The following is a 21,011-nucleotide window of genomic DNA, read 5'->3' as shown; positions in this document are numbered from 1 at the left end:
ATGAGGTTTCACACGGTTACAACCTGGTAAATCTAATACAGTATGATAATGTCGACGTTCGAGCTGAAGTTTTTACGTTCGCTTGGAATGAAGCTGAAGTATAAAGATGCTGAAACTTGAATTTGACTGTCTCCTCGATTTATGCCTAAAAGTTTGGAAAATATTAATCTCGAGTGCTCAGCCGTCTTTTGGGCTTAGAGATAGCCATTGTGTATTTTTAGAAATTTTAGAATTGGCATTTTAAATCATAGATTTGTTCGTAGCATAATAGCGGAGCTCGGCGCGCGGGGAGCCTCATAGCTAAGAAAATTTGGGAAACCCATGAATGCAAAAAATTTTGGTTTGGTTATGACGTCACTTTTTGTTTGCCCGACCGTCCGTCCGTAAGCAATTCCACAATGCTAATGGGCCCGTGTTTGTTTGGAGGGAAGTTGCAAGGCGAGATGCGTTTACAACAGAAAGGCTGAAGAAAAAAAAAATACAAATACAAAGTCAATTTATATGTATTCGTTGGATTTGTTGACAAACGTGGAAAGAGTGGAAAGAGAGAGAAAAAGAAAACAGAAAAGTGGAGACGATTAAGCAAAGTTCAACGTGGAAGAGAGCAACGATTAGCAAGTTGGAATAGGCCGGCCGGAAAACTAAGTTTAAAGAAGCCTCCCATTTGCCTATATCACCCGTTCGTGATCAGTTATGGTAACTTTCAGAACTCTAAAATAACTTTACATGGACACTTTAATCGCTTTCGATACCACCAATGTTCGACGAGAACTGAATTTTTGAGCACCGCACGGCTCTCATGGCAGTTTGAAAACACACACAAGTTTCAAAGCTCTGAAATAATTCTACCAAACACCAAAGAGTATTTTTCTGTTTAACGTTTATTGCGTTCGACGAAGGAAGAACGCTTCCTAATCTTCTGGGCTGCCTGTGATCGCGCAGGTATCCTGTGCATCCCAAGCGAAAGCTGACCCGTGTTTTTTCGTTCGATCGGCCGTTCACCTTTTCAGCGCCATTTTGAGTGACGTCACAATTTCGTTGCGCAAAGCATTCTGTTTCGTGCTTCGCTAGAGTTTGTGTAAAGCGGCCAGCAGACCGTGTTCGTCTCACAACTCAAGTTTAGAGGTTTTGTTTCTTTCACTCTTCGACGAACAAGGACATATATGGGATCATTTGTGATGAACAATGCGGTAGCACAGTTTTTCTCCCTCTGAATTCATGAGGTTTCTATAATAATTTTTTATGCTTGTACAAGGCTTTCAATATGCTAATTAGATCGGAACATTCAAAATGTTTATCGCTTCATAGCGGTGGGATTTTCGCGTAGAGTAAGCTTACATCCAGAATGTTTATTGCTTCATAGCAGCAAAATTTTCGCGTAGAGTATCAAAAATATCTTTCTTTTTGCAAGTAAAGAGTAGTAGCAAGTTAAAGCAAATAGTGTACCGTCTCAGTAACACTTTCATCTCTCTGAATTCTTGAGGTTTCGAGCAATAGATTTTTATACTTGGGTGAGTTGTGTCTGAGATCAGATTAGACTGTCAAAATGCTAATTAGATCCCAACCTGAAAAATGTTTATCGCTTCCTAGAGGCGGGAATTTCGCGTTAAGTATAAAAAATACCTTTCTAGTAGCTAATAAATAGTAAGATTTAGTAGCAAATGGGAAATATATAGTCGATCGCCAGCGGTAGTATTTTTATCTCTGTGTTAGATTTTTATGCTTGTACACGCGCATTTGGTTATCCGATGGAGATCAAGACCTCCAATATGCTAATTCGATCTCCACATTCAAAATGTTTATCGCTTCATAGCAGCGGGATTTTCGCGTAGCGTATAAGAAATACCTTGAAATCTTGTTGTTAGTAAATAGTAGTAGCAAGTAGAAGTAAAAGTATACCGTGTTGTGTTAAAGTACGTTCTTCAATGATTAACGACGTTACGAAAATATTTTGCAAATGTCATGCAACCTTAATTATAATTTTTCTCTGTCAGATCTGTCAAGTACTCGGGTTTGCCCCTAATCTCGTAGCTTCAGGGTGGAAGAGTGAAATAATCCCCCATGCTCCAGATGTTTCTTCACCCTCAAAGTTAAGATTTTTATTTGCCCATTAACTTTGCTTTATTCAGGCTGGGTAACCAGCAGTAAAACTGTGGTTATTAATTTGGAAAGGAAACTTCAAATATTCTGTGAACATGATGATTATTGCAATAAAGAAAAGTTGCATAAAGAGTAAAACGAACGAAATAAGTCAAATTAAAACGAACAGGAAAGTGCCTACCATACCTAAGTTTTGTCCTTTGTAAGGAATCGAACGCACTCCAATAATCTGTGATTATTACTAGTTTAGACATTAGAATTATTACTAATTAGGAGCAGGATTAACACAGTTTTGAATTTCCAAACATTTTTCCTCGGGAACTATAAACTTGCTCTCGCATAAAATAAACTTACCGTGTTTGTGAGTTATCGTGATAATCAATCATTCAAAGTGATGGCGTTTGAAACAAAAAGAACACGTGCTGGCCTTAGAGATGCGAACCACGTGAAAAGCAGGAAGAATAGACATACTCGAAATATGTGCGCCAAAGGTTCGATCTCAACCATTCTTACCTATACGTGACAATGTTTTCGAACCTTCGAAACATTGGGGACAAAGGTTCGATCTTAATCTTCAAACGTATTCTTGTTTGTACGACAATATTCCTGAACCTCGAGATAAAAAGTACATATAAATCTATTGAATTATCTTAGCTAATGACATTATTTCTCAACGTAATGTGGAACCGAGAACAAGAACAGGGAATCATTGACAATATCGACGTCAAAGGTTCCATCTAATTCGGTGATCTTCATTTTATTCGAATGAAGATATTTCTTCCGAGATACAAGAACCAACAACAAATCTTATCGAAATATTTGCGGCAAAGGTTCGAACTAACCTTCATCCCCATTCATGGCATTGTTCCCGAACCTCGTGTAAAACAGACGACAGTAAGAATAAATCCTTTGCTTACATGGTAACAGAAAGATTTCGCTCTCGCTTTTAAGAAAGTAAACGTGCATTAGCCCGTTACCTGAGCACAATTTTTAAAGCGAATCTGAAACATTTCCCAAAACAATCTAAAATTAAAACGCAGCAAAGCAAAAACTGTGGTTACAGGATCTTACAGCGGACATGGACTTAAATTGGAGACGCTTGGTTCGCGAACAGAATACAACAATTTCGGGAATGGTTATTTTTATCAGACCTTCGAATTACTACAAAAAGGCACATACCAGTTCAACATTGTACCAATTAAGAAGAATCTGCAGAACTAGTTCTCACAATGACACCGTTACAGCAAAAAACTGACGGAAAATCATCATCATTATCATCATCCTCATCACCATTGTTTCTTCTCAACCTACTTAATCCCAGGCTCCCTCCCGTTGTTCCAGCCCCTTCGTGTTGGGGCCTTTGCCTCTAGGCTGTACATGCCACTGGTGGAGAGAGGCAAAGTGACAGTTTAGTGTCTAGCCAAAAAAACACGTCACAATTACGCCAGCTAAGGTTCAAACCTTGAATTGAACTCTCGACCCACTCTCCCACGCCATAGTGGAGAAAGAGAATGTGAAGCAACGTGTCTTGTCTAGAAGAATTTTTAAAGATTTCTATAATAGGTCGGGGTTCGAAAATTTTTCACCTAGGTGGAGGGAGGAGCAATGCTGACTACAAAAATATTTTTGTTGAAGGAAACATGATAATGAAAAAAAAAAAAAAACAAAAACAACAAACAAACAAACAAACAAGATAAAAAAAAAAAACAAACCAGTCTATCGCCGCGGTCTACAAGGACTCCAGAAAGCGATGCTAAAGTGATTATTTTAAAGAAAGCACCATTAATGGGAGGTTCAGCGACATAAATTTTCACAACAAGGTCAATTCACATTGACTGTTAATTGTGGCATCACAGGGACACGCCAATCTGGAAACTGTTGTCTGTACTTGCGATCCAGCTTCAAAACACAGCCCTTGAATAAAACGAAAGTCTTGTTTCAGTTGTTTCAGAATGTGTCAGAACAAAGATAAGAAAGTGTTTTTTTTAATTATGTCCCACTTATTGAAACACGAACGCTTTAAAAAAAGAAAAAGAAAGTAATCTAAAACCGAATAACTTCGAGAAAACCAGAATACACATTCTTTTAAAGAAAATTTAGAGTTCGAACGGCTGCCTTTGGCTGGTGTCACTCAATGTTCATCTTCTAAAATTTCGTTTAAAACGTTTCCTTTGGAAGTCATTCATTACTAATCATGCTTGATACTACGTATACTTTTGCTTTCGGGAAAAAGGCAATAAAAGAGTCCCATCGATAGACAGTTTCTTTACTTATGGGGGAATGCCAGATTGACAGAAAATGAGCTTCAGATTTGCTGTGGTTGTTTTAAACACGTTAGGCTACATTTGCCTGATATCAGGTCAGTATCGCCGGTGATTTTGCCTTCGCACTGGAAAATATTTTTTTTTAAAAAAAGACAATTCCATATTTGACAGCAGAGTGAACAAATTTCACAATAACATTTCTGAAGAATTTTGTATGTTGACTTAGTTTGCACATGAGCATTAACATGTTTAACCAGATGTATTTCGATGAGGTTCTCTTTTCCCTTCGTTTTGTCCATCCTCTTTTTATTGGTTCCGCTTCTATCACACTCTCTCTTATCCAGATAATATCGACTTAACCTTCTCAACGATTTGAATTTATAGAACGAGCTTTCTCTTGACATTCGCTTAAAGAGGACTGTCACGACGATTTTGCTGGCGCTGTATTTTAATCAAAACTACTCAAATAATTCAAATAATCGTTTTGCTAACGTGAAATTACTGTTAGAGCACCAGGAAGAAAATATTAAGTAATTTCTCCAAGGGAGAACTAACTATAATTATTTTTTGCGACTTTTCTAAAATACACAGTAAGAACTTGATAAAAAAATGGCTAATGTGTTCAAGTTTCAATCCATTTCCATCCTAGCCATCCGCAGCCAAACATAATTAATGCTAGTTTCTGTGCACTAGAACGGTTATTGTTAATAAAACTGAACCATTATTTTAACGATAAAATATTGTTTTGGGGCATTCAGAGTGACACCAAAATAGGTGACATTTTCGCTTTAAAAGCGATCTCTGGTGTGAGAGTGTTTAAGCTTCCTTTAAGCCTCAATAGCAACACTCGCTATTCTCCATGTATTTCTGTCGTTTCAAGCATTTGTTTAAAGATCAAGACACTTTAGGTTTTGGAATCAGTTCCCGATGTTTGTCCTGACCTATATGTTTGATAACAGAGTGAGGGCCCAAAATTAAAAAAAAAAAAAAAAAAGAAAGAAAAGAAAAAAGAAAGAAGCGTCCAAAGTATAAAACAATGTAGAAGTAAATACATCCGCTCCTATTTCAAGACGGACACCTCTCTAAAATGGACACCTAGCTTATTTTCCTTGCGACACTTGACTGAGTCACTGTGTCCGTTACATAAAGATTGGATTGTACCAAGAAGTTTAAGAAGACAGATGAAATGAACAAGCCAGTAAAACGTTTTATTCACTAAAAAGGCAATCGCTGTAAAAGTCACTAAATCGATTCATGATTATGTGCCCGGACACTGAAAAGGACTTTCTTCAGACGACTCGTTCTCTCATTTGAAGCCCGAAATTTTGTTTTGCCCGTGCCCAGGAATGGTGCCCGAGTACTACCCTGGCAAAACGCTACGTTTAGACATGGTGCCCGTGCCCGGTTCACGGTTCTAATTTTAGGGGAGCCGTAGTCAGTTAGTCAGCAATCAATCAATCAATCAATCAATCAATCAATCAATCAATCAATCAATCAATCAATCAATCAATCAATCAATCAATCAATCAATCAATCAATCAATCAATCAATCAATCAATCAATCTGGTGTTAGCAGCAGCCTTGAACTGTTAACAACATCAATGCCTAGTTCTATACTGAGGTATGTATGGATTCTTGCGTCATCCATACACAACAGCCGTCTTTTTACGGATAAATGGTAAACTTTTAACATCTCCGTTCTTTTCTTCAGGTGTCAATCCCTTGATACCAATGATCAACCCAGTTCACCGCACCATAATAACAAGGCGAGGTTCCAATGTCACTCTGGTGTGTTTGGGTCGTAACGTGGAAGTCTTGGATACGATGTCGGTATGGAAATTCAAAGGTCGAGAAATCAAAGACAATACCAACAAGAAAGCTACAGAAAAGTGGCTCCCAGGAGGAAGGGGCAATTTCACGTTGCACATCGCGAACGTTTCACAAAGGGACGTTGGCCAATACACCTGCTCCGTGTTTGTTGCTAACTTTAACAAGGCGGACGTTGCAGAAGGATTCATGAAGATAAAGTTGTATGGCTCTGGTACGTTTATTGATAATGTTTGTTTCTTAGGTGGTGTTTACATGATACCGGTGCGACGTTCATTCCGGTACGAGTTCACTCCAGTTCTCAACTTGTGACTCTGTATTCGTTTACATGATACCAGCACAAAATCTCATGCGGGAGCGAGTCATACCGGTGCGAGTTCACCCCGGTAACTGTACCGGAGCGAGATTTTCATTCCGGGACGAAAACTCATCCCGATGTCATGTAAACGCGGTACGGCCGTTCCCTCCAGCATGAAATCACTTTCTCGGGAGTCTGAAACGGGCAGCGCAAGCGCAGTCTTCGAAATCCAGTCTAATATGGCGTCACAATCACTTCGGTCGACAAGAAGTGTCCATTCATGTAAACACGGTATGAAATCACAATGTCATACCGATATCAAACTCGCACCGGTGCGAGTTTTTACACGTAACACCCCAGGATCCGAAATTAACTTTCTTAGGCAAGCGCCAACTGGCGACGGAATATTTTTTTTCAGTCGCCATATGGAAAATTGTGGTCACCAAAAAGTGTCAATAACATTTTTCCTTCGCAGTAAAACACAAACCGAACGTTTTGTTTGCCAATTTTTCTTTTAAGAATCAGAACGAAGAGAATGCATTTGGGGCCGCAATGGCAATTTTTCTGCTAACGAATAAGATTAAATACAAACACGCTGATCATAGCTGTGAAACGTTTTGGTAGATTTATAACAACAGGAAAATCGGTTTTATACTTCAAAATCAGCGGAAAGGTAAAAAGTAAGTGACCAATTGGCGGGCGGCTTTGAATTTCATTTAAATCGATTTGGCTGAAAATCAAAGTTATTGTTTGTATAATGATCGTGGCATGAAATAGTTAATCGCCCGTTGGCGACCAGTTGTAAAATTCTGGTCGCCAGTGCAAAATTTTTAGTCGCATTGGCGACCAGGAAAGCGCAATTTCGGACCCTGAAACACCCCCTTACTAATTTTCCAATAGAGGGAAAAAATCTTAGAGACAGCGGATACGAACTTCCATCGAACCTCAACTTGACTTTCTGTCACTTGACTCTCCCCAGCCCCATCATTTGATAAAGATTCCGTGAGAGAATTGAAAGTTTGTCCGTTACAATATCCATTTGGAATCCTGATCTTGTAGCTGTTTTCAATTTGAAGAAAGCACATTAGCCTTTAGTAAGTTCTCAACAGTTTTCTAGACTGTTTACATTCCCATATGTCCCCGTATGATTTTCGCCATCTTAGTTCGCACTTTTGAGCGCAACCTGGGAAGAGCACAAAAAACTACCGAGCTCCCACGGCATACAACCTGACAAGGAGCCGCCTGGGTAGTTTTAGGGCTATTCTCAAGTTGTGCTCACCATTGCAGACCAAGATGGTCGCAGTTTGGTTGAAGCATGCAATCTCGTCAACCACACGGGAAATAGGGTGCTGTAAACAGTATAACAGCTTTCGTTTGAATTGTCATACTTTGTAATAACGACTCCCCATAGCCATTTGCAGGACACACTGAAATCTGAGACCTAATTTTACACCAAAATCATTGATTCAAACCCTATAAATACAAAACAGGGCCGTTCGCATTATAGCTGAATCTGACTGGGACGTTAGATTTGCCCAGATTCTTCGTGATCTTAACTGGCCAAGCTTTGGTGAGAGACGAGATAAACACGAATTTTAAACACTGTTGAAAACTATGATTGCAAAGGTACCTAAATATTTTTGGTGAAAAATTCATTATGGCAAACACTATCCACAATTACAATGTTCGGGACTCGGAACATCTTAGCAAGCCACTAGCTAATATTATTTTGGAAACATTATATCTGAAACAACTTATTAACATATCACCAGGTGACCTACTATATAATTTTATTGTAATTTTCCTTTATATATTAAATAATTGTAATCTATTGCAATTTAGATTGAACTGCTCGGCTCCTTGGAAGATCACGAAACCTGTGGTACTGGAGCCACTGATAAAATAAACATTTCGTTATATATCCCTTGGGAAGCACGTGCCTGTATATAACTTGGTATACGCTTGAATTACTTCCAACATAAATTACAGCATCTTTGATATCGCTTTGACGCTTGCAAAAACTTTATTGCAACTATGGTTTCTTTGACTCATATAGTAAGATGGCCGGGAGGGACATACGCTTTACCAATGCCGGACAGTGGGTGCCCACGATCAAGGAGGGTGAGCTGGTCAGAGGGATCTCTCCAGCAAAACACGGAGGACACCAGTCCACTAAGTAACTGGTCACGGCCAATTCACTTAAAAGGTCGCCAGAAAAGCAACGAGATCACTCAGCATTTTTGTGTGAAAGAAAACAAAGGTGGATCCAGAGACTGGCCGGCGGGAAAGTACTGTATTTACAAAAAGGGGAAATGCCCACATGGTAAGAATAAGCTGAAAATGTGTTGGTCTTGATGGTTGTTAAGCAACGCCGGTCATCTTTATTATCTCATTTGAGTTTTTCAAAGCTAATTTCTGTTGTCTGTACTCTGGCCTATTAAATTTATTTACATGGAGTTACGTTCTAAGCGCGCTAATGGAGTTACTTTCCCCATTGCTTTCGGTGATTTTTACTCAAATAATTCATGAAAGGGATGGATGATCCTTATCAACATGATAAGTTTAACAAAAGACGTGGATGATTGATTATTGCAAGTGAAGAAAGTCTCCTCTAGACAGAAAGTTAAATGACTGTAAATTACTTTTTTGGTTTCCATGACAACAGGTTTCAGTGAAGGCCGGATCAAGTGGGACGACGAAGACACGAAGAATGATAACATGCACACTGGTATTCTCCCGGACGGTACTTATGGCAAGGATACTGTCGTGTATTTTTGTTGTAGATCAGATGGGTCAGCGGAAGCACCAATCGAACTGCCCATGCGTCATCCTTTCTTTCTGTTAAAACACTCCAGCAAATGTCAAGCTGTCATGGGCATGCGCGTTACGGAGGAATGGTTGTTCTGGGATTGTGAAGACAAGGAAAACAAAAACCTGTGGTCTGGTAACTTGCCTGAATCATTGGTTGCCAAAGACATTAAACTTTACTTCTGCTACTACTCCGAGTACAGATCTTCCCTGATATAAAAGGAAATAAAAGGGAACTATTGAAAATATATTACAGTGGCAGTTTTTTTCAGCCGATCTCTTGATCATTGTAGGCGTTTCTTAAACGTGTAAATAAACCAACCAATGCCTTCTACTGCAACAAAACAGCAAACTTATCCCTTTTTAATAACAACAACTAGAAATAACCAAGGGTTAGGAAGAGATTTTCAATTAAACTTTTGTTGAGCATTGAAATTGGTTGGCCATCACGTTGGGTAATTATCATTAAAAACCTGCATGTCTCTGTTGAAGATGATTTTCAGTCCGTATAGCGTACTACGCAATCTTAGGGTTTGTTGTCAATATACGTTACAGCTCTGTAATAGCTTACTACATCGAAAGTTTATTCTATATCTCGACAACTATTTACAGCAATATGGCTTACAATATCTCATTTTAAAGTGTATAAAATGGGCTTCTCAGAAAAAAATAAATCCCATCATAGAAACTCAGCACTTTTCTGAAAAAAAAAAACAAATCTTATAACATGTAAAATAACAAAAATTAACCAAAACATTTTATTATAATTTTATATAATTCATTGTAATTGTACAAAAAATTGAAAAAGAAAATGATTCCTCTCGCCGTGTCAGCAACATTTCCTGAAAATTTGGCTGGAAAAGAAGAAATCTAAAATTAGTTATGATTTGCGTTTTTTTCCCATGCAATCGCATCAAAACACAGTCAAGAAATGCATTTCTCCACGGGAACATAACAGCTGATCAAATTACGGGACTAATTTCACACGGGCAAATAAAAAAGATGTTTTCAGCAAAAAGTATTGCGCTTTTTACCAACAGATACGAATTCATGATCAATGTTTAAGATTTAGACGAGATATTAAACGCAAAAAGGTAACCTTAGGAGTATATCTTCGCATTTTAAAACCATGTGCTCGATGGCGTCGCTTCAGCTCCGTGATCGTGAATTGGAACATGTCAAACGGCTCCTTCAAAGAGTGAAATTCCATTTTGACATATTTAACTATAACAATAATCAGTATTCAATATAATATAACTAACCTTAAAAAATAACCTGCAGAAAATCCAATTACGCTCGAAGTCCTCCAAGCTTATATGGCACAGGAGATCAAGCGAAGAAATGTTAGAAGATGTGCTGCTACGTTACAATTCCACAAATAAATACGATACAAAACATACTGACAATATATAACAGAACCCAGCTTAGTTAAAGCCTTGACTGGTATTTCTTTATACGTTCAGAAACATTAACATGATTGCATATTCACACGCCCGGCTTGTCATGTTGTATGTTCTGTGGATTCAGGCCTCACTATTAAAGACTCTGCTCACACAAATAACGTTTTAAATTGCGTCAATGAAAGCCATGTACAACTGAGTAGCAAGAAACCCAATCCTAATATCTACAAATTCTATACTTCCTTTCGCGCTTTGTGACGTTGTCACCGCATTAGTATTATTGTAGCATGCAATGTGATTTATGTGGTGTCATGTAGTTACTTTGTTACAATAATTGTCTCTTTATAAGTTTAAAAAAAATAATTGTACTTTAAGTTTCATAACTACAGAAGACATTTTAATGTGTAAAAAACTCTTTTATAAACGAATAAATGTCCTTTTACATCTACCGGAATTTACTGAGATATAGAATAAAATAACAAAATTGAAAATATCTCTCGCTGTTGAGACTGATTACATGTACATAAGCCAACCGACTGAAGATATTTGCAGAAGTATGGAAAGTGAAAAAAGTTCGAGAAGTCGAAGGTCAATTTTTCAAGGAAAGAGAATGTTGGATTCCGACTCTGCATATTACTACCATGTGTTATGAACTGTTCAAAATTTAGCCAGCGGAGCGTTGTCAAGATTATTACCTCGTCTCCTTGTCAAAAGGTACCTTAATTTATATGAAACACCTTACTCATACATAAACTTTGCTGGTAAATTACCAATGAGATGAAATAAAGCGAATCTTCGTTAAGAAACGACGAGCCACAAACAGTTATTAGCAATTTTATCAGTAGACACAACAGAAGTGAATATCCATTTCCATCTTGCCATCCGCACCCCAAAACATTTATGAATAGTCTCCGAGGATTATGATAGCCATTTTAAGGAAGATATGGCCATTATTTTTGTGCTCCATTGATGGATAAGTTTCCTTCGGATTTTCAAAGGGTTTCTTAAAAGAGATAACACCTTAATGTTGTTGACTGACCGGAAAATTAAACCAAATTTTATTCACAATGTATACCAAGCAATCTATCTCAAATGGACACCCCTGTAGTGTCATAAAATCAGAAATAGCTACCAATTCTTCAGTAGTAAAAAGCAGTGTTGAAAGAAAGCACGAGACGAGAGAAGGCTAAATCTACCTACCGGACACTTGCTGCCGTGAAAAACAACAACAAGAACAACAAGAATAATAAATTTTTGCTGGCTCGAAGAGACAGTATTTTTGAATGCATTTTTACTTGAAAGCGCAAGCAGTAGTACATTTTGACATATCTAACTAATAAATCAATTAAGTATTTACTTTCATTTGAAAGAGGACGACTGTGTCCAACGTGCAACGAAGATAATGATATGTACATGTAATATGCTCGAACCTGTCAAAAATACAGGTGAAACATCTGTAAGAATTCCCTAAGGAAAATGGCGACTCTCACAACTTGGTGGGGTCATGTATTCGTGTACTACCCTACGGATTTCCTAAAATGGTACTTTAATTTAAGTAAACCCGAATCACTTGTAGAGGCTTGTAATAATGCCTTCTTTCATGTGAGAGTTCGGATGAAAAATTGGCGAAGTCAGTTTATTTCAATAAACGTTGTTGAACAGACTTGTGATTGGGTTTGTTTGTTTGTTTATTTTGTACAGCTTAAAATTGTGCCGTCTTTTTCTTAACTTTCGAGATTGGTTATTATTTGGAGACAGATACAGATAAAGTACACTCTGTTTTTTTTTATAAGAACCTTTTTTATAAGAACGTCGAGGCTGAAATTAACCAAAATTTTAAGAACGTATTAAGAACGTTCTTCAGGTTGAGAGTCGATTAAGAACGTTTTCATTTTTCTAATCTGCATATAAAATCAAGGTAACAAATGTAAATTGACCAAAATACTGAAGGGCATGTTTTGTATAACATTAACAATGATGACACACATCTCGGTTTGTCATAATCAGCACTGAGTTCTTGATACCATATCTCAGCAGGCAATGTACTTTGACAGGTTTCCTCGTCACGTCCGCGTTGCGGATTTACTGAAATGCATGTAGTGTATACATTTGTCTGTATAGTGAACCAGCCGTGAGCTGCTACTAAAAATAGTTCGCGGGAAAAAATACAGGGAATGTATGGAAAGTTCAAGACACGACTGGCCGCTTTCTGGCACAGCTACATCCCTCCAATTTTTTTCTTAAAATCCTTTTCCTAGTGCCAAAAGTTTCCAATACATGAGTTTTTCAGAAGTGACGTTTTCTGAAAACTATTTGATATCGGATTTCCATACAAACACTGTTATTTCAAGCCGTGTTTGACTACTCGTCAAAATGGCGCCGAAAACGGCCTTGATAAGGCCTATTCATCAGCCTGAAGCGTCGTGTTATGAATGTTTAAGGGTTTCCTTACTTCTTAGCCAAAAAATAATTTCATTCACCCAATAAAGGAAAATGAAAGGTTCTATTCTCGGCTCTTTCCTTGTAATTATTACGACCGTGGCAGGAGAAATCTGCTCTATTTTTAGTTTTATTCATATACTAATCTCCAACGAGACTATCCGCAAATTCGGCAGAGTTCAATCGTGGGTCGAAGAGATATCAATTTTAATTTACAAAATTTAATAAGGTTCAGAACATTAGTTTGTTATTTTGTTTTTTTCTTGATATCATATGGATATTTTTACAAATATGAACACAGTTAAAATTCTCTCGAGCGACCAATTCCGATCCATGACCAAATGAAAGAGTGTTTCACTTAGCCGGACGAATTAAAACGTGGGTTAATAGTGACTTCGTGACTTTCAGGTGTGATTCTCGTTTAGAGAGATTTAACGGCATATGCTCACATTTTTTGGCAATTATTATTTGTATTTTATATTTTCTTTCCATAGTTCCAGTTTATACATCAATGAGGTAAAGGAAAATGACCGATCATTGTTTTATAGTACAGAAGTACGAGGGTCTGGTTTCTCCCGGGCGATGCCATTGTTTCGGCGTTAAATTATGGATAGCACGCTGATATTTTGAGTCCCAGTAGAACATTTGCTTCTTAATGGGGTTTATGGGCATGGGAAGAAGACAATGAAATGGAGAAAAAACAGCATGAATATTTATTTACACTGCAAAGCCAATTGTTAATTTTAAGACAAGGTTGTCAGGGAATAAAAAAAGGACCTTTGACAAGATTGTTTAAGGGCTTTGAATAAAATTACAAACACACCCCAGTCATTCACCTGGAATTTTTGAATATTTATCCCCTTTATAAAAGCCCCAACTTACTTCAATTCATTGATGTCACCGGTACACCTGTTATCCAATCAGAATCAAGCATTTGATTTTCAATGCATGCATTTGCAAATTGAAAGCTTGGTTTCTATTTTTTTAACCGGGGGAGTTTTAAAAAAAAGTCAGTTTCTTTACAATGAAAAGAAACCGCACATCAGTATAAATGCTGACACAACTTCACTCCAGTTGCATTTAACAGAAACATAAGATGCAAGGTTGGCTAGCTGGCTAAAGAGCACTAATTTTTTAAGCAAATGACAGTCGTGTTGAAACTCTAGCTGAGCAAGCCACTAGCAAAAAGCAAAGCGACGTTTAATTGACGTTGGAAATGTTTTAACATTTCTTTTAAGCTACATTGGTAATGAAAGATCCAAATAAAGAAGGTAAGTTCTTAGACATTTTCTTCCTAAATGACCTTCTCTTTCAGTTTATGGATTTGGATTTTTAGTCCGGCAGTGTTCCAGTTGAATCGTAGAAACGTTTGGCGAACCCGCGCTTTTGTTTTAATTTAAATTCGTGTACAGTTTGACTCCTAGCAGTCGCCGAATTTTTTATTCTGATCGGAATATCGCTTTAGGTTACGGCTATAAGGAAATCTTCATAACCATAATGTCGCAAGAGAGTGTTTTACAGTTTTAATTTCAAGATGTCATATTTTCTTGAATCATGATGAGATTCGCCTCGATCCCTCTCGCTCGTTGAAACATAAACTTGACTAACACATTTTACATGACTTGTCATTTCAGTAATCCCAGGTAGCCTTTATTTTCCCATCGGCTTTTCTCTAGAAGAATATATTTACATGGAGAATATTGTTTCTTTTATGCAAGAGCGATTTTATAAAAAAATCTAATAGCCACAGTATAAACTGTAAGACAGCTGAAATAGCAAGACCGACAAATATCAGAAATTTTAATCTGAAACTTCTCATTGACACAAAGTCGATTTAACAAGCCATCGGGGAACCTTGTGTAGAAACGCCTATTGGGCCCTACTGAGTGATAGAAATTTATATTGTTGTCGTTCGGTTTAATCTCCGGGCAGACTGGTTTGATGATAGCAAGAGGGACAAATTGAAAACTTAGGAGACGTTGAGACTTAGTTCATTGTTCAATGGAATCATGTCGTGCCAGAGTTCATAACAACGGAAAATAATTAAAATATCAAAAGCGATCGCTACGGACGGTATTACCCACTAGCTTTCATTTGAATGATCACATTGCAGGATTTTGTGGACAGATTATTGAAAACTTGTTGAAGCCATTACTCCAACGGAACAACTGAGGTTTGACTATTGAGCGACAAGGTTAGAAATCCGGGTCTCATACGCTAAGTTCCTGAAAAATTGAATTCCAAGCTTGAGGTCGCTCAGAATCAGGAAATTTCGTCAATGGACTACACTCATTTATTTATTTATCTATTTATTATTATTATTATTATTATTATTATTATTATTGTTATTATTATTATTATTATTATTATTACTATTATTACTATTATCGTTATTTCTTTTAACAAGAACGTCTAATTTGGGGAATGAGGTTGAGCGTTTTAAAATTTGAAGACTGTTATTTTATCCGTATATCCGTTATTTTATCCGTATATATTCTGTTATTTTATACTGTTCATTTAAAAAAAACATTTGGTGGAAATTAAAATGTTTTTAGTATGTTCTTAACTTTTAGTAAGCTCAGCCTCAACGTTCTTATAAAAAAAGGTTTTTATATAAAAAAGTGTACTTGTAAGCACTGATCACTGAATGCCCTAAACCTATTGGGACGAACCGACGAAGAGGAAATACATGGCCATTTCAATTGTTATGAACGTTGTCGGATTTTCAACTCTTGGACCCCGACAAAACCAAAAGGTCATATGGATTGATGCCAATCCTTTGTAATTCGGAAGTAATTTCACAGTTGTTGGTGGCATAGGATAAGTGAAAAGACCATAAACAATTCCCTCTGTGATTCGTTTACTATAGTTGTGAGCCATAGTCAAGTTTGGTAAATTTATTATAAAATTATTCATCTCTCAGTAGGGCATTTTCGCATTTTTGGTATGCTGTCGTTGATTGAAATTAACAGCTGTGTAACAACGTCATCATGGTCTACCAAGACTCTAGTCAACACCCTACAGGACAGGATTGAAAACTCAAGCAAGAAATTACCAGAGTTATATATAATTTACAAAGACGTACTCTTTAGATTTTGCGTTGAGGATCTTTTTCATCCTCGTATTTGACTCAACAACTTTAAACCGCGCGAGTTTTTTATTATCCGGTTTGTATCGAATGAACTCCCACTCATGCTATTACTAATAAAGGAAAGTACGAGTGGCAAAATAATAAGAAAAAAAGACCAGAAGTTCAGGACGATGAATAAAGTCTGCAAATTTTATTTTCTTTCGATAATTTTTACGTGGTCAAATGAATGAGTGTTCCGCTCTCCTAAATTGGTTGCTTAGGAGGAAAACCGCGAGAGATAGGCAGATACTAACTATCCGATAAGCCGACTATTGACCATATGTCGGGCTTTACATACATTCTCTAAATTTATGCATTTAATAAAAAAGCTTTTAACATAGCTTCTGTGTTTGATGGTTGGTTGGTCCCTACGCCGTAGGGAACATTTCTTAAAGGCGCTATGTGGTGGAAATTTTTAAAGGTTTTCAGTCAAACCTTGTTGTGAAATCAAAGTAAGTAGCTTTTACCCATACACGAACTGCCTTAAAAGCAACAATAGAAAGATTTCAAGTGATCTTTATTTTTAAATGGATAAAAGACCCACATAATAAATAAAAGGTTTTAACGAGTTTTCCAACACACAATCAAAAGATGTTTTTTCTTTCAAATTGCAATCCAACGGCATCCTGGGATTCCATGCCCAAAGACAGGTTTGTTATAAGTTTAGAAAACTAGAATAGTAATCTCAGTGAGCTAAACAAAAGTTATGTTTGCTGCTTTGGGGTGTCCTTTGATCCAAATATGGAATATGTCGCTTATTTTTTTTAAAAGCTAAACCTGATGACATATTCATTTCCGAGATGATTTTAATATCTCTCACGGAATTGGGAGACATATAGATTATTAAAAACACTTCAAAATGGCACACGATAAATAGAATGGCGAAACACTGGTACACTGCACTAATGCATAATGGTACATTTTGATCCACTGTACCTTTTTGAAAAATTATTAATGAAAACTGATTAATTGTTTGCTATTTAACAGGTTTGTCACTGGTCCCTGGAAACTTGCAGAGATGATTTTCCTTCAGCGTAAAGGAAGATAACAAGCCTACTTCGAGATTGCAATACGGCTCGTTTTAACAAAGTAATAACCTTTGTTACACGGCTCAGAAACATTGGTATAACGTAAACAAAGGTCTGTACGCCTAGCCTTAAGACGATTAAGTTATCAAGGGGCATCCTAGGGGCTAGTTATAAAAGGACGCTATCACATCCAAAACGACGACTGGATAGAAGTCAATCATGAACAACACATTATTTAACGGTAGCATACAAAATCATTACGATGATACCGAAACAATGAACCTGTCGGGAAATGAATCCAATACCACAAACAAACATATTCCATCCTCGAGTGACATCCATCTCCCTCTTGTGTTTTTGGGCGTCCTCGCTTGTCTCATCATTGCCGCCAATTCACTGGTCATTGTTTTGGTTTACAGAAACAAGCAACTGCGAACAACTACCAACTTATATCTAGCATGTCTGGCTTTTTCCGATCTACTATCAGGATTGATTCCAATTCCTTTGATATTTGCCTGCAATCTCATGCCATTTGCAGACAGTATTGCTGCTTGCATTGCCATGGATCTTGCATCTCGGTTTATCGCCTTCTCCACGATACTACATCTGGTGATTGTCACTTTTGAGCGTTATGTGATGATAATCCACCCAATGCAGTACCGCAAGATCATTTCCAAGCAAACAACAGTGGCTTCACTGATCCTCATCTGGATTTTTTCACTCAGTGTGTCACTTATTCAGCTGTTTTGGATCAGCCTAGACTCCACCCAAACGCTGACACACGAGCGACGTGCCGACGCTATTTACAGCTACTGTTGTTTCGTATTCCTGGTCGTGCTTCCTGTGATCCTCCTTGCAATCATTTACGTCCGAATTTTTCTAGTCCTTCGATCACAGCTAAAGAAAATTGGTCGACAGCTCTCTCATGTTACGCGTGTAAGACGCATGAGGCAAAAACGGGGCCAAAAGCGAGCGGTGATCATTTTTGGCTCAATGATCCTTGCCTTTATCTTAGGTTGGTTTTCATACTTTCTAAGTGGAATTTTCTATGACGAGAATGTTGCAATCCATGTTCCACCGATTGTCGATACGATTCTTCTCTTTATGAGATTTGGCACCTCTCTTGTCAATCCTCTGTTGTACACGTTCTTTAAAGAGGATTTTAAAAGCGTTTTAAAATCTTACTTTTACAAAAATCAACCTGGTTGCTTTGACAAAATTCCATTGAGTAGTATCGCTCTTTCTTAAGAACGACACGACATCTCTTACTGAGTTTTCCTCCCATCAGAATAATTTAATCCTGCATATAACGAGATAGTTGTTCGTATATAGTTGTTTAAAACATGGAATAAATTTCAAAATTATAGCAGGCAAACAAAGTTTGAACACATATATAAAAATACCTCAATGATAACGATTGAAACTTCCCTTTGAGGTTGAACCCAGGCTACACTCTATAATATTATAATAATTTATTTTATAAGAATATCGAGGCTGAAATTTGCGAAATTTTAAGAATATTTTAAAAACAAACCTTAGTTTAAAATTTTGAAACAATATAATTTTGTTTTTTGAACATTTGTAAAAAGAATTTTACAATTACATGTTTAAACTAAACTGTAAAATGCTTCCTTTCTCTAAACGGTAAAACAAGCTTATAAAAAGATAAAAACCTGCTCTAACCAAAATTCGAGGCTAATTACAGCTCGATACAGATCTGGACACCTAACAATTGTAATTGATACCCCAATACATTCTAAAATGAAAATGCCATACGCTATAATCTTAGAATATTCATTGGAATAATTTCAGCCTAACATCGGTAGAAAAATAAGAATATTCAGCCGGGGCCGGAAAACCAATATTCTTATAAAAAGAAATGAGTGTATGCGACAACACTTTGAGGTGGTACACTATTTACTTTTCTTGATAAATCATGACTGTACAATCACAGAACCGGAGAGCCATATATATATATTTGAAGCAATCATTGAGGCTATTTCTAATGTCATACAATAAGTACCACACTCAATAAATTTCAGGTTGTTTGAAGATAGTCTAATTGCGTAAAGTAAATGCAGATTAACATACTTTTAGGGTTTTAGGGCTATTAGTCTGCGGTTTGCGGGAAATTACTCGATATACATGCACGTAAGCAAGCGCAAGGTCAATTCCCAACCTTGACAGACATTTTAGGTGGCTCGATACAGTTATTTGATGGACCATACTTCCCCTTTTCAAGCAACTACTGGGCAGTCTTCTCTTTATCGATCGATGTGATATTTTACACCAGTGGTTGGCGTTGGATTGAAGTTTGGAAGTGTATATATTTTGGCAAAATAGATACCACCATGACGTCAGTAACCAAAATAATCGAAATCAGTTAATGGAGAATTTTGCACGTTCTAGATTTGAGTTTAAAGAAAACTTTGATTTAAATCTTGGACAATGTTGTGTGCAATCAAAATATACAAAAATAAAATAATCGCGTATGTTTGATTTGGAATAAATCGTAAATCCGTTCAAACTATAGAGTTTGTAAGGTAAATTTTAATAGAACAAAAACTAAAGAATACCTTTTAAAAATGACTAGAAAATAGTATCCAACTGTGCCTTGAAGTTGTTCGGCTTTGGCGGCATGAAAGCCTTTCTGGTTTTCACTTTTGCCAGCTTCAGAGTTTCAAATCGCTTGCTTACAAATTCTTGCAATTTTTATTTTTTCTTTTTACAGAAACTGCCCGGTAGATTTTGTTTTTCAAATAATCTTCAGCACGCATATTTGATGATGTCAACATTTTGGCCTTTAAGTTTTATTGAAATCGATTTCGTGGAACACTGTTGAATTTAATAATAAAAAGGACGTATCAAGAGAACGTCTAAACAGACGTTGTTATAATATGTTAATACATATTCCTTTTAATGCGTGCGGAATTCTTTCGATATGATTATGTTGTACATACTTATTATAGTAGAAAAGGAAGGTATTGGGCAATACTATATAACGGTATTGGCGGGTATCGTACACTCTGATTTGTAAATATCACAATTACTTCTCAATTTTGAAATACCACTTGCGATACTATTGCCAAATACCACTACAGGCCAGTTTTGAAATGTTTTATTGATTTACTTGAAATCCAACGTACATAATTTTTCTACCCTTGTCCTTTCAATTTATCATGTACCATAGTTCAAGGATTGGGTGGTTGCAGATGTAATACAAATCAGGAAACTTAGTTTGTAAATGTTATTTGATTGAATTAAAGCTTAATGATAATTGATTGTATAGGTTTTTTGATGAATGCGAGCTCTATAACAAGTAAGAAAATTTGTCGATTGAAGTCATTTAAATAATCGATTTGGAGCGACATATTTACTCTAGAAATACACCGTGATAATCATTTTACATCTTATCCTATAAGTGACCTCAAGTACCTACGCACTCTGTAATATAGCTATTTCTTCAATATCATATCTCTAATAATCCCAACTTCGTACTTAAATAAAGTATATGCTCGAAATTGTCAACTGGCGAAATGTTGTCATCTAATCCAGGATAACTTCATATTTGCAAATTTTACACTCCTGTTAAGCTCAAAACAAAGACTAAATTGTCAAAATAGACTTCTTCGCGTAAAATGCATTGAATATCACCTACACACTTGTGGTTTGGTCTTGGGCTTTTAAGTGTTTCTTAAAACGCGTTTAGAAAGGGTT

General features: G+C 36.8%; 2 protein-coding genes across 3 annotated transcripts in view; both read left to right on the top strand.

Moving 5' to 3' along the window:
• The first annotated feature begins 4,309 nt into the window (after positions 1 to 4,309).
• LOC146490102 (uncharacterized) overlaps positions 4,310 to 21,011 on the top strand; it is a 179,016-nt gene continuing 162,314 nt past the window's right edge. The window contains exons 1-4 of one of the 2 annotated variants that reach the window (XR_014865802.1): positions 4,310 to 4,459; positions 6,076 to 6,405; positions 8,546 to 8,812; positions 9,155 to 10,896. Coding sequence is in view for 1 of the 2 variants with exons in the window: in XM_085114759.1 (XP_084970885.1) it covers positions 4,399 to 4,459; positions 6,076 to 6,405; positions 8,546 to 8,812; positions 9,155 to 9,516 (1,020 nt within the window). In the remaining variant the exon portion in view is untranslated. Of the gene's footprint in view, positions 4,460 to 6,075; positions 6,406 to 8,545; positions 8,813 to 9,154; positions 11,192 to 21,011 lie in introns of those variants that run through there. The other variant, XM_085114759.1, reaches the window with a different exon arrangement.
• LOC146490112 (histamine H2 receptor-like) lies at positions 14,147 to 20,517 on the top strand. The gene is made up of 2 exons (XM_085111867.1): positions 14,147 to 14,407; positions 17,254 to 20,517. The coding sequence occupies exon 2, from the start codon at positions 17,514 to 17,516 to the stop codon at positions 18,540 to 18,542; it is 1,029 nt and encodes a 342-aa protein (XP_084967993.1). The 5' UTR covers positions 14,147 to 14,407; positions 17,254 to 17,513; the 3' UTR covers positions 18,543 to 20,517.

The sequence above is a fragment of the Pavona decussata genome, unplaced genomic scaffold (assembly GCF_977016875.1).
Source record: "Pavona decussata unplaced genomic scaffold, jaPavDecu1.1 SCAFFOLD_1, whole genome shotgun sequence".
NCBI classification, from domain to species: domain Eukaryota; kingdom Metazoa; phylum Cnidaria; class Anthozoa; order Scleractinia; family Agariciidae; genus Pavona; species Pavona decussata.
The sequence above is the reverse complement of the archived record's forward strand: the minus strand, read 5'-3'. Positions and strand labels throughout refer to the sequence as shown.

Coding starts and splice junctions, on each gene's coding strand:
- LOC146490112 (XM_085111867.1), top strand. CDS start 17,514: ATGAACAACACATTATTTAACGGTAGCATACAAAATCATTACGATGAT.